General features: G+C 38.7%; 1 protein-coding gene across 1 annotated transcript in view; it reads right to left on the bottom strand.

Moving 5' to 3' along the window:
* Positions 1 to 14,349, bottom strand: part of DCDC1 (doublecortin domain containing 1) — a 468,564-nt gene that overhangs the window by 58,230 nt on the left and 395,985 nt on the right. Inside the window, exons 23-26 of the mRNA XM_027579679.2 lie at positions 11,671 to 11,769; positions 7,200 to 7,299; positions 5,119 to 5,254; positions 2,340 to 2,499 (exon numbers count right to left, since the gene is read on the bottom strand). Coding sequence (XP_027435480.2) covers positions 2,340 to 2,499; positions 5,119 to 5,254; positions 7,200 to 7,299; positions 11,671 to 11,769 — 495 coding nt within the window. The remainder of the gene's footprint in view (positions 1 to 2,339; positions 2,500 to 5,118; positions 5,255 to 7,199; positions 7,300 to 11,670; positions 11,770 to 14,349) is intronic.

Raw genomic sequence — 14,349 nt, forward strand, 5'->3', positions numbered from 1 at the left:
ATATAAGTGCCACAAATGGAATAAAACAAGATATTGTCATAGAAACTACCCAGGGTGGGGTGGGATCTACTTAAGCAATGGAGTCAGAGAAGGCTCCTCTGAAAGATAATGTTTGAGTTGAGACCCAGAAAATGGGAAGGAGCCAGCCATGTGAGGTTTGAGAGAGAGAACATTCTGGGCAAAGACAATAAATGGAAAGGTTCTGAGCAAGAATATGCTTGGTTCATTTGAGGAACAGAAAGACACTGATGTGACAGGTGAGTGAGAAAGGTAGTACGTGAAGAGGCTTAAGAAGTGGGCAGGGCCTGCCTGTAATTCAGTAAGGAAATGGGAAAGTTCTCCCTGAGCTCCATGCTAAAAAAGCCTTTTCTTTCACAAAGCAGCAAAGCTGAAGTGAGTGCTCCCAGAGTTTCTTTTCCATTTTGCTTATTCTTATTACCAGAAATCTTTGCACAAAACCCAACTATCAAAAGGGTTCCTTCTAGATCTAAGTTTACCCTACTGCTTTATGGATATCCCTCCTTAAATCATCCCACTTTTCAAATATGTAAAACTTCCAAACAAACATATCTGAGAAATTCTGGGGAAATCTTAAAGTGACTCTCTAATATAAGATGATTTAGGACTGAGTCATCACAAGTGGTTCAGAGAACTAGTGAAAGTTAGCCTGGAAAAGAGATAACCCAGTAGCCTGATGATGATGAACTTTGCATATTTTAAGGACTTTTAAGTAGAAGATGAATGGATATAAACAGAAACAAATGAAACCATAGGAGGGAGATATTCTAAATAATTTCGACATTAGAATGGGCTGCCTTGCGAAATAGTAATCTCCCTGTTACTATGAGTGTTCAACAAAAGATGGGATCAAAAGAGCCTGCCCGGAATGTGCAGGAGATTCTTGCCTTATGTTTTGAGTGGACTCACAACTCCAACTCAACAACTCAACAACTCCAGGCCTTGATGAAATCTATAAATTAGAACAATGTGGATCTTTGCACTCTCAAAGATGTTCTTTCTTTTTTTCTCACTTTCTGTTTACTTTTTTCCCATGTGCAGTCTAATAACTCAGAGGCCAGATGATACATTCTTCAGAAATTCTCTAGCCATTGAGGAATATACCATGTAGGCCAAATCATTTCTCTCTGAAAAAGGCCTTCTGGTGCCTTGTGAGTGTCAGGACATGAGACCAGATGAATCACTCATCAAAATGAGGGGCTTTGTTTCCTAAAGTAAGAGTTGATAGAGGATAGAAGCAGTCTTTTAAAGTGGTTTGTAAAATAGTTTCAAATGACATGTACATTAATTTTCACTGTTATCACATGGGTAGTTGACTAGCTATATATGGTTTTAGAATTTGGAAACTCACTCAATCATTCCTTCACTTATTCAGTGTAGGATGACTAAATTCAGCTACCCTGGGTCTTCACAGAACATGCATGACAAGGGCTTTTGCCTTCAAGGAATTCCCAGGTTGGCAGCGGGGGGGTGGGGGTGCGAAGGGGGGTGCGGGAGGACTGATAAGCACAGCCCTACGTACAATCATTACCATGACTGATTTCAATGATGAAGAATCATTTCACACATGAGTACCGGGCAGGTCATTCAGGCAGAGAGAAACACGTAAGTGGCTCAGAGGCCTGCAATGGTGCATAGACAGAATATGCCACATTCAGCCACAGCTTGTTGCCGCCGAGCTAGAGCTTAGTTCGTGTGTTAGGAAGAAAAAGTGTGGAGTGGAGGTGGGCGTCGGTGTGCAAATGAGGGTCAGTGACAGGCCCGGACTCAGGTCAGAAGGGCTTGGGATTACAGACTAAATGTTTTTTCTCTTTGCAGTAGGTAGCCACTGAAGAACTGTATAAAAAGATTATGTTTTAGAAAGATAATTGTCTGTAGATGGAACTTCGAGGTGAATTGGAAGGAGGAGAGAATGGAGAGAGAGACACCAACCCGGAAACCACTTCAGTGACCCAGGATGACGACTGTATGTTAATATGCATCCAGCTTGAACCTATATTAATTTAATTGTTCCTGGAGTCAACATCAATGGAAACAAAACATGATGGATTCCTTGAATAATTTGCAATTCCAAAATTCTAGTCTTTTAAAAATAGTAGTATAATAATGAAATTACTGAAAGTAGATCATTGTGATGGCTGAACATTGAAGCTCCAGATTGATCTTTTTGCCAGAAAACTAATTAAATACTAGCTCTTCACCTGAAATCCATATCACAAATGTGGTATGGGTTCCCTGCATGGGCTCTGTGCTGTTATTGAGCTAATGAGCTGAGTTCAAATAGGAACCAGGTAGTTTTCCTGGCCATGATGATTACTTACAGAATTTCACTGGAAGCCTTTTCCGTTGTTAAAGCATTTTTTTGCATTTGCTTTTCCTTTGGTCCTATCATTTGCTTCTCTTCTCCAAAAATTGCCACAGGCTTATGCACAGCAAGCTTGGCTCCAGACACGATGTCACTTTGGACTTCTAAAACAAGAGCTGAGCAGAAATGCGCAAATTGCAAAGACGTATTAGTTATGATTGCAGAACACTAGGAATTTGAAAACACATGTTAAAATAAGAACGCAGAAAATTTTCAGCTATTTGGTCTAAGAGAACACATTCTAAGTGTAATTGATAGTTGCTCTTTAATAAATTGGATTTCACTTAATTTTCTGTAGATTCTTTCCCCCCAAGATATTTGCAGGCAAAAGTACTAAAAGTAGGGGTTACATCTAAAGTATACAAAGAACTCATAAAATTCAATATCTAAAAACAATCTGATTAAAAAATGGGCAGAGGACCTGAAAAGACATTCTTCCAGAGATGACATACAGATGGTCAACCTACACATGAAAAGATGCTCAGCATCACTAAGCATCGGGGAAATGCAAATCAAATCAAATCAGAATCATAGTGAGATATCACCTCACACCTGTCAGAATGTCTACTAACAAAAAAAACAAAAGCAAAAGATGTTGAGAAAAGGGAGCCCTAGTGCACCTAGTTGGTGATGTACAATTGGTGTATCCACTACAGAAAACAGTATGGCAGCTTCTCAAAAAATTAAAAATAGAACTACCATATGATCCAGCAATTCTACTTCTAGGTATTCATCCAAAGAAAATGAAAACACTAATTTGAAAAGACATATGCACCCCTATGTCCATCACAGCATTATTTACAATAGCCAAGATATGGAAACAATCTAAGCGTCCATCAACAGATGAATGGATAAAGAAGTGCTATATAGATAATGGAATATTATGCAGTCATAAAAAATGAAATCTTGCTATTTGTGTCAACATGGAGGTAACTCGAGGGTATTTTGCAAAGTAAAATAAGTCAGACAGAGAAAGACACATACTGTATTATTTCACATACATTTCACTTACATCTAAATAACAAAACAAAACAAGACTGAAACAGACTCATAGATACAGAGAACAAACTAATAATTTTCAGAAGGGTAGAGGGATGGATGAGATAGATGAAGGGGATTAAAAAGTATAATCTTCCAGTTATAAAAAAAATCAGACATGGGGATGTAATGTATGGCATAGGGAATATAGTCAATAACATTATAACAACTTTGTATGGTGACAAATGGTAACTAGATTTATTACAGTGACCATTTCATAATGTATATAAATATCAAATCACTATGTTATATACCTGAAACAAATATAGCAACATAGTCAATTACCCTTCAATTTAAAAAATGTCTAAGAGGAAAAAAAGTACTAAAGGATAGGTCTTTCCCAAAAATGTTAATTATTATAAATTCTAACCATTCAAATGGGCATATTATTTAGATATATGTCTCTAGATCATTATCTAGGATCCCAAATTCCTCAGTGGAAGTCCCTAATGCCTTGAAAGATACATACAAAACTTACTGTACAGCATTCAATATATGTAATAGGGAAATGTTTTAAATTATATTAATGATTTTTCTGTTTTGACTTTCTATGTATAGGACCTTTGTCCTAGCTCCTGGGGCAGCCTCAATGGAAGGAGGAAGACCATGAGTTGATGAGAAATGTTATAAAGGAAAGCAAAAATACAAAGTTAGTTTTGACACTCAAGCACAACATATTGCCATAAGACAAGGGCCATGTAAAACAGGATTGACACTATCATGATTTAGGATTTTTCTAAATGCTGTTAGCTCCCATTTATCATATCAAAGCTTTAACCTCAAGGTTAACTTGGCAAAAACCCACCATTTGTGGGCCTGAGGGCATTTGAGACAGAAGATAGCAGAAGGCAGAAAATCAGCGCTGAATGTCATGATTCCCCCTACAGGCTTCACTTCATGTATCTATCTAAGCTACGCCAAGGAAACATTGAGGACACTGTTCATTATTCAGAACACTGTGACAAGTCATCTCTCAAGTTGCCTCCACCACTCCAATCTGAGGCACAGCCCTGTCAACCTGTATCTGATTTCTGAGAGGTGCAGCCATGACCCAAGATTTGCCGAGAGTCATGTTGGAGAGCTTTCTAGAAGTGGTTGTGAAGGAGGGGTGAAGGGGTTCTGTAATAAGGACTTCAGAGATGAGCTCCGCCACAGCCAGGGTTCAGGGGGCCAAAGGGAGCAGAAGCAGGAAGCATCACCCGCCCAAAGCACTGTCTGGGCCAAAAGAATGGAACACAGTTGCCCAGCCATGGACGGCAGCCACTAAGCCCCAGAAAGCAAGAGACCCTGTGCCCCAAGTTCTTCCCTACCATCTGAGAGAGGAACGAAAGAGAGACTCTGGGGACTGGGAAAACTGGAATCTGTCCCTAAATATATAATTAATGGATTATAAATAATATAAATTAACGGATAAGGCAAAATTTAAACCTCACTGGACACTTTATGCTTTCCTTAACAGAAAACAAAGAAGACCTGATTTGTTAACAACAAAATAAATTACGTTTTCTTTACACATCCAAAGTGTAGTGTGAATTAAAATATGCAATCCTGTTAAATATATAATTTTGTCTAAAGAGCTAAACGGCAGGATATAGGAATGAAATATGACTATTTAAACAAACTTAATTTTTTAAAAAAGCAGCATCAAGCATTTAGTTTTGGCCATATATATTATGGTAAATAATTCCAATGCTTACCCTCTATCTTACGTATACTGCAGAAAGTTTGAATTTTAGAAATATCTGATGCTAAGTTTCTCAGGAAGATTTCTTTCTTTTGCTGAGCAATGGACACATCAGGATTGATCCAATGTTCTCCACATGAAACGTATACCTAGCAAAGAAGTGAATCTCTGATCCCGGGTGCAACTGTTCACAGCAGCATTATTAGTAATAGCCAAAAACCAGCCAAAAGTACAAACAAAATGTCCTATAATAGACAAATGGTTAAACAAACTGTGATGCCATGGATAATACTCAGTGATAAAAAGGCAAAACTGTTGATAAACGTAACAACTTTGAAGGGTCTCAAGGGTTATACCAAAAAAAAAAAAAAAAAAAGTACTTCTCCATACTGTCTTTGCAACCTCCTGTGAATCTATATTTTTTTTTCAAAATAAAGTTTTATAAAATAATTTTTTAAAGGAAGGAAAAAAAGAAGAAAGAAAGGGAAGGAGGGAAGGAAGGAGGGAGGAAGGAAGGAAGGGGAGGTAGGTATAAATTAGGGCTTTGTAAAGTATGGCTGAGGCCCAAGTCTGGCCTGCGGCCTGTTTGTGTAAATAGAGTTTTATTAGAACACAGTTATGCCCATTCACTTACATGCTTTCTGTGACTGCTTTTGTGCTCACAATGGCAAGAGCTGATGCTTCATTAGAGATCATATGGTCTGTAAATATTTACTAACTGACCTTTTACAGAAGAAGTTTGACAAAGCCACTGGTATAAATGAACTTGTAATATGTTAATGTGGCTATTTCTAGATGCTGAGATTATGAATGATACCTGTTCTTCCTGCTGCTTATATTTATTTCTTAAATGAATTGGTATTTCTTTGAAGTAAGAAAAAATAGAGTGATATATTGAGAATACTCAGTAGGAAGAAAAATTCCACTCGGTGCTCTTCCGTGGCCCCACATTGGTGATTATACACACCCCCCTGTATGACAACTCAGGGAAAACTTTCTCAAAATTTTTTTCTGTTTGAACAACAGGCTTCCTTTTTTTCTCTGGACATACTTGATCATGTAACTGTTGATGTTTCCATCTCTATGTTGGCTGCTCAGAACAGTGATAGGTTTGTTTCTAGCAAATATACAGAATCTTGTAACACTCACTCCTGGCTCCATCTTCTCTTCCTTTCACTCATACTCCCTTCGCCTTGGTGGCCTCATCTACTTATCCTTACATTAAATTTATCCTTTTATATCCTATGTTTTAATGTAATCTACCTTGAATTCTTCCTGAAATAAGCCAGTGAATTAATACAGCAGCAAAAGCAAAGAAAAAAAATTAAAAACCAACGAACTAAAACCTTGGAAGTGATAGTGTTAGAATTCAAAAGAGATCTCCCTGATTCCAACAACACAGACTTTCCCCTCTGCCATGCTGCTGCTGCTATTAGTCATCAGTACTGTGGTTTAAGACTCGCTCAAGGGGTCTTTACATTCAGAGCCTGAGTTGAGTTCTGATATGAAGCGAGCTCAGCTCTCTGTTCAAAGAATTTCAGGCATTTGGTCAAGCAAGTTTTCTTTTCGAGCTGATGCCTCAAATTCCATAAATGGGAGAAAGGGCTGGCTGCTAAAGTCCTTCTTCTCAGTCACCTCTAGCCACCCAAATAGTCTGTGTGAAACACTAGATTTAATTTTTTTTCTGAAAGAGTGAAATTTTCATTTAGTAAGAAATCACTAAACAACTACTTTTTGAAAGCCTCAAAAAGAGGAGATATCTACCTCCTTCAGAGTAAGAGACAGAAATCACAGGTGGTTAATAATCTGGTCTTGTCTAGTTTCCACCCTCATTTCTAAAGTGGGGACATTGAGAGCATCCATCTCATAGCGTCATGCTGATCCTTAAATGAGTTCATTCTTAGAAAGCCCTGGAAATCATGCCTGACAGTAGCTCTCAACAGCTAGCTATTAGTATGATTTTCTGAGGGTTGCTGAGTAAGGCTGAGAGAAAGTAAGGGGGGAAGCAGTTAGTGTTTGACGTCTTGTATTTTAAAACATTTGTCTTTTAGTTGTATGCATATACTATTTCCAGTTTCACATTCATGTCTTTACCAGTTCATCTCTTTGAAGGTCTTTTAGGGCAAAGATTTCCTTTCCCTTTTCATTGAACAATCTCCGAGCTGCAGAAGGTAAATTTAAAATTTCAGTGCACCTGTAATAAGAGACACAAAAACTGAGCTTTTAGATAGAAGTCTTCCAGCAGAGAAGAGAGAAAATAAGAGAAATCAAGGATCTGGACCATCGACACCCACTCCTGCTGCAGACCTGTGAGACCACCCAGAGGCAGGCCCTGGAGCCCATCAGACTGCTTTGGAGTCTCATTCCCCCTATCCAAGCTGTGGGACTTGGGCAAATTAACTTCTCTAAGCCTCAGTTTCTTATCTTCCAGTGTTTTAGGGAGGATTAAAGGCTGATTTTGAAAAGTGCTTAGCACAGTGCCAGGCCTGATCAACAAATAAATAGGCATATCATTATTGATTTTTCATTCTTGAATGTGCTGCACACTTTCTAATTGTGTGCCTTCACTCATGCTCTTCCTTCTACCTAAAATACTTTCCTTGGCTTTTTCTGTTAACGTTCTATTCTCTCCCAGGAGTCATATCCATCACCAAGCAGTTTCTCATCTCCCTCCACTAGTAGTGATCTCTATAGCCCTTAAACTCCCTTTCAAACAGGAATTTTTAGCCTGGTTAACCGCTCAACAGTGATTTCCACCCCCAGGCCCCAAACAAGCATTTGGCCTGCCCTGTGGATATCAAAATGAATGATACTGTTTTCTTGTTCCCTGAGGAGCTCCCTCTCTCATCAGGAGAGAGACAGGTCAGCAACTGAAGTATAATATGCAGGAGTGATACACAAACAATGAATCATGGAACACTACATCAAAAACTAATGATGTAAAAGAAGAAGACAGCAGGAAGGGAAAAATGAAGGGGGGGAAATGGGAGGGGGAGACGAACCATGAGAGACGATGGACTCTGAGAAACAAACTGAAGGTTCTAGAGAGGAGGGGGGTGAGGGGATGGGTTAGCCCGGTGGTGGGTATTAAAGAGGGCACGTACTGAATGGAACACTGGGTGTTATATGCAAACAATGAATCATGGAACACTACATCAAAAACTAATGATGTAATGTATGGTGATTAACGTAACATAATAAAAAAATATGCAGGAGTGGGTGCTGTCATAGGCACATGGTCAGGGTGCTGTGAGAACACAGGAAAAACAAAACAATGAATTCCTCCAGGGAACCCTGATCGAAGCAAATGACATTTGGGTTGGGCCTTTGCAGATGAATAAGAGGTTGGTCGAGAAGGATTAGGACCTAGAGAAGTCTTGCGTGGCTGGACCCGAGTGTATGGATGGGAGCAGGAGCCAGATGAACCTGGAAAAGAAGACAGGAACCCATGGAAAGCACTTAAGATACCAGGCTAAGAAACTTGGCCTCTACCCCATAAACAGCAGGAAGTCACTGAAGGTAGGAGAGGAGAGGTGTGGTGTTCTCAGCTCCGCTCTTCAGAGAGTTAGTTGTCTGACAGGTGGAAGATGCACTAAAGCGGGAGAGGCTGCAAGTTACACAGCCCGTTCAGGAGAGTGGCAAGGAGGCTAAGTGGTGGGGGAAGAGGAGGGAGGGATGACAGACCGTGATGGGGCTGTTGAGAAGATTGTTGAGATGATCCTGCCTTTGGAACAAGAAAAGTAAAGGATTCTTGCTAAATATATTTTACATTAGAATGTACTGTCTATCCTAAGTGAATTAGAAGTGACTGTATGCTGATCAGGAAGACTAAACTGTATGAAGAATATTTCTCAATTTTATTTCCTTAGATGGGATAAAGCAATTGAGCAGATAATTAGGCCCTCCATTTCTCTGAGAGGTCTTAGAAGGACATAAGGCAATGGGAACTAAGTCTCTGCCTCTTGTGTCATAGCTCTAGCAGCTGGTGGACCAAAGGAGTTGGTGGGAAGGGAGTGGGAAGGAACTATAAGAAAATTGAGCCCCCAGCCACAAGATGTGCCTGATTCTCTTTCTTTGCTGCCCAAAGCCCAACCTGATTCCTTCTACTTTCCCTAAATGGATATCTTTGTGGGTCCAGGCAGTTATAGCATGACCTAAGAAGAATTACCATTATCATATCTGCTCCTACTCACATTTTCCTGGAGAACATTTGGACTATGGGAATATCCTGTTTTAGGACAACGAGTGGGAGAATAGAAGGAGGGGGTGGTTGGTAAATCTCCTTTCTTTTTTTGAAACCCTGGTTTTAATAGTACTGAATTTAATTGGCCCACGTAGGTGAGCTAGAGAGGATTGGGATAAGCTTTTTCCTATTTAACTCCTCCAACTTGTTCACATGCCAGTTAACATAAATGGAGACAGAATTAGCTGTTAAGTGCCTCAGGAGGAATGTGGACTCTGGAGTCAAATTGCCTGGGTTCAAATTCTAGCCCTCCTGTTCTGGTTGTGTAACCTTGAAAAAGTCCCTTAATTTCTCCGGGCCTCATTTGCCCTATCAGGAGAAGACAGATATAGTAGTATTTGTCTCACAGTGATATTTTACAGATTAAATGTATGGATATCTGTACAGCGCCTGGCACATAAACAGTTAGCAACACATTATCAAAATGGATCAAGCACTGCAAGCATTTCATGGCTACTCTCACTTAATTCTCACATCATTTCTGAGAGGCCCATTTTACTGATGAGGAAACTGAGCCTGAAGGTTAATTTCCTTGCCCAAGATTGCATAGCTACCAAGTAGGAGAGCTGAAATTCAAACCTAAATCTGAGTCCTTCACAACACTGTATGGCCCCCCAAGAGGCCATCATCATAGAATAATGAGATAGTTGATCTACAGAGTGAGGGGACTGAGTGGGGTGCTGAGCAAGTGGTCCAGGATTTCTCCGTTACGCGGAAGCAAAGGTCCTAGAAATAAGGTCCTCTGACTTGCACACTGGGAGTTAGGACTGGCAACCACATGGCCTACTCAGATTTACAGGGAGTCCAGAAAAGTAGAGTCTGATCTCTGTGCTCTGTGAGGACTAGAGTGGAAGAGGAGTGGCAGGTGGAGTTGGTACCTTGAGGGCTGCATTTCAATATAATCCAGGATGCCCTGGGATAAAGGAAGCAAGTGCGTCTCCCAGGTCTGCAGATCGCTACAGGTCTGTAAGAGTGGGGACTTCCTTTCTCCAATCACTCGCAAGGACACCCATCCCAGGAGCCCCACCACATCCTTCCAGTTATTTCAGAACAGTGGGAAAATGCACAGAAGCTATGGATACATGCTTTCTTCTTTTCTTTATCTTCTTACTTTGTATCTCTGTCTTTTTAGATCTCTCTCATTTTCTCTCTTCTCCATGAGGGCTTCCCTAACAGCTGCCCCTCACCAGGTTCTTCCTCCTTCCTGGTCATCTATAAAATGACCCCTTGATTATTTTTACTTCTGCACAATTAAATACTGCCTTCTGTGGTTTTCTGACTGTTTCACTGAGCAAACTGTCTTCCCAACAAGTTAGGAGTTTCCTGAGAGCATGGAATGTCTTGCCCCCCCCCCATTTTTAATCTCCAGCAGAATATCCAACACCAATTGATGCACATGACATGAATACAACAGATATTGAAAAGAATCAAATTCTTTCGTGCTTTCCTCTTAGCTCTTCAACCAATTCTCTTTAACAAAGAGGAACTGGGACTCAGAGAAGGGGAGTGCTTTGCTGAAGTTTTCCAGTTAGTTAATGGCAAACCTGGGGTTAAAATCAATCCCCTCAACTCTTAATTCAATGGTATTTCCAATACTCCGTGTTGCCTGCAACTTTAAGTATCAACAAAAAAATTTCCATATTTACTATTTAAAAATAATGCTTATTATACCACTAGTCCTTCCTTTGGCTTTGGAGGTGGAAGAACCACCACCACCAAGAAAAGACCATCAGAGTCGCATGGAGTGACTTATTAAATAAAAATTAGCATAATTTTCCTTACATTTTGTAAGATTGCCCCCTCATATTCAACAAGACATATTTTGTAAAAATGCTGATACCTGGTGCTCTACCTTTAAGCAGTTATCAAATTCTATGGGAATAATTCTTATTTTGGTAGGAAATATTAATCAAAAGAAAATTACAACATATTTCACAAATATGATATGGGTTGATGACATTTAAAATTTGGTTTAAAGTAGATAACTACTGATTCCAATTCAAACAAATGTAAACCAAAGAAAAGTGCTGTACAATTGTGAAATATTTTTTTAAATGGGAATAATTTATATTTACAGAGTTGGTAGTTCAGAAGCGAGGGGAAATTGCCAGCCCTTGACATTTGGGGCAAAAATTTATTAACTAGCACTGGTATCATAAACTCACAGAGTTTATATATTTCACAGATTAAAAACTCCAGAATCATTGTATTAACAACAGCCTTCCTATGCAGATACATACATATTTTGTATTATGTGTTAAACATAATTATTCAGGCTCTAGAATGGAAAATGCCTTTGCATTTAGGATAGTAAGTATTTACCTCTCCAAAAGTTGGTGAAATTCAGTCTGGATTGTTTCTGTTGCAAAATATTTAGTAACGTGGTTTTTCACATTCTTTTTCCTTTCAACGTCAACATTTCTGAAACAAATGATCCAAGATTTGACCGATATGTCAGTATATGTTATCAATTACCTTTCATCTTTAAATATGTGAAAAAATCATGAGGTTTTAATTTATCATAATTTGTCCTAAAATAATATGCCTTCTTAAAAAAAAAGAAGAAGAAGAAGAAGATTTCAGGGGCACCTGGGTGGCTCAGTCAGTTAAGCGTCCAGCTTTTGATTTTGGCTGAGGTGGTGGTCTCAGTATCCTGAGGTCGAGCCCCGAGTAGGACTCCACGCTTAGCCCAGAGTCTGCTTGGGCTTCTCTCACTCCCTTCCCCCTGCCCCTCTCCCCACTCTCCTCCCTCTCTCTTAAATAAATGAATAAACAAATCTTTTTAAAATTTTTTTTTCAAAGTTTAAAAAAAGGATTTAAAAAACTATTGCAATTAAATTAAGTTCTTAAACATTTATACTATGAACAATTTATATAAGAAAATGAATTTTCAGTATCTTAACCCTCTTCTAATAATGCTGGACACTTTGAGCTGTGAATTTATCAGTTTTAAAGAAAACACAGAGATTACATTCATTTTGCCTGTGATGTTCATATATAGTTCATATTCATATGTTTATTCATATATTATTAAGTTATCAATCCAAACCTAAATATTTTTAAACTAGAAAGTGATTAATGATAGACATAGAAAAAAAATGCTTAATTGGAATATGTATTGGTTCAAATTTTCAAGTTAGAAAACTATCTGGTATATTTTTAGAATCTCTATATTTTATTGAATGAAAGAAATAGTGGTCAAATACAGTTATTCATTCACAAAATATGGTAATCAAGTGTAGTTAATCATAAATAAATAAATAGATAAATGAATGAATGAATGAATTCAATAAGCATTAATTTAGGGCCTACTGTTGGCCCTATATCCTGTGGTAAATAAAATTTACTTTAAAAAGTACTTGATTAAGGGCGCCTGGGTGGCTCAGTTGGTTGGGCGACTGCCTTCGGCTCAGGTCATGGTCCTGGAGTCCCAGGATCGAGTCCCGCATCGGGCTCCCTGCTCGGCAGGGAGTCTGCTTCTCCCTCTGACCCTCTTCCCTCTCGTGCTCTCTATCTCTCATTCTCTCTCTCTCAAATAAATAAATAAAATCTTTAAAAAAAAAAAAGTACTTGATTAACGAGGACACACTGTCCCATGACCAGACCACAGCAGAAAGCACATATATGGATAAATAACACATCATCCCTGTTCTCTGTCTCATGGATGGAAGCATAAGCAGATAATCACAACACAGAGCAGTAGGAGTTATGCTGGGGAAAAGCCCACAGCAATCAGAGCAATGGAGAACACAGAAGCTACAGCTAATTCAGGGGTAGGTAAGGAAGTGTCAAGTTCAGGGTCAGCATCTAGAAACGAAGGCCAAACTCATTCTCAGAACACTTTTATTATTTTAAGGCAGATGGAAGGTGTTGGGGAGTGGCAGGGGTTTAAGAGTGAGAATTGGAGAGAGTGTTGATAAGAGAGCGAGCTAGAAAAATATGCAGGAACAATTCACAAAGGGCCTTAAAAGCTGTATTAAGGTGCCTGAGTGAGTCCAGAGATCATAACTTACTAATAACTTACTCATTAAAATTATCTAAAAATATAAAGTTTATCACGTAGCTTCAAATTGAGGCTTTCCTCTTAGAATTCCTTAAACTAACACTTATAAAATTCTCCTTGTTTAACTTGCTATTCTGAGAAAAGAAATTCACCTGGAAATCACAATGGTTTTAATTTATTTGAATTTTGACAGCCACTCCTCACGACTAACTGACAAGATCTTATTACTCACCAAGAGTAATGATCGACTAAATCACAAACAAATGATATTTGATTTTCCATTGGCTTTGTAGATAGAGGAACGAGCAACAACAAATTTCCCTCAAAACTGTCTAGAATGAATTATTAAGTAACTAAAGGACAACATGTTGCCAGGATAGGATTTGGTTAAAATGGGTCTATATTTCATCATTCTAGCTTGATTTTACTTGTAAAGACACAAAATAGCCCAACTATCTTTCTCCTTACAAATAAGTTTCAAGGTAATACAAGTAATGTACGCCTACATGTCATTAGCATTTACTTCTTCTGACAGAAAATATTTAGCTTGGATATATGAAAAGTAGCATAGCAGGACTCCTACTTTGCACAACTCTGGGATGCATTTGTATAGAATACAATGTGAAAAGTGTCCTCTGGAACTGGGCAATGCAGCTGCTCAGTAACATTAGCCAAAATTCTTTCCATTTGAACCTTCTGTTAACCAGTATTTACATACAGCTCTGGGGCAAACAATGCTATTGATGATCCTGTAGAAATTTTCTGAAATGACCAAGAAAAATTAATGTATATTTAGAAGAGTTTAATGTCAAGTGTATGTCAGTGTACTTTAATTTTGGGGGAACAATTAATTCATGTAGTGAACAAAGTGAATACTTGATTAATTAGGACACACCATTCCATGAACATAACAGAGGGTTTCACATACTTTCTGCTGGAATAGTTGTCCAAATTAACAAATCTCTCAATTATGTTTGGATTACCTGACTGAACTATGC

Source organism: Zalophus californianus, chromosome 11, assembly GCF_009762305.2.
Source record: "Zalophus californianus isolate mZalCal1 chromosome 11, mZalCal1.pri.v2, whole genome shotgun sequence".
Taxonomy (NCBI): domain Eukaryota; kingdom Metazoa; phylum Chordata; class Mammalia; order Carnivora; family Otariidae; genus Zalophus; species Zalophus californianus.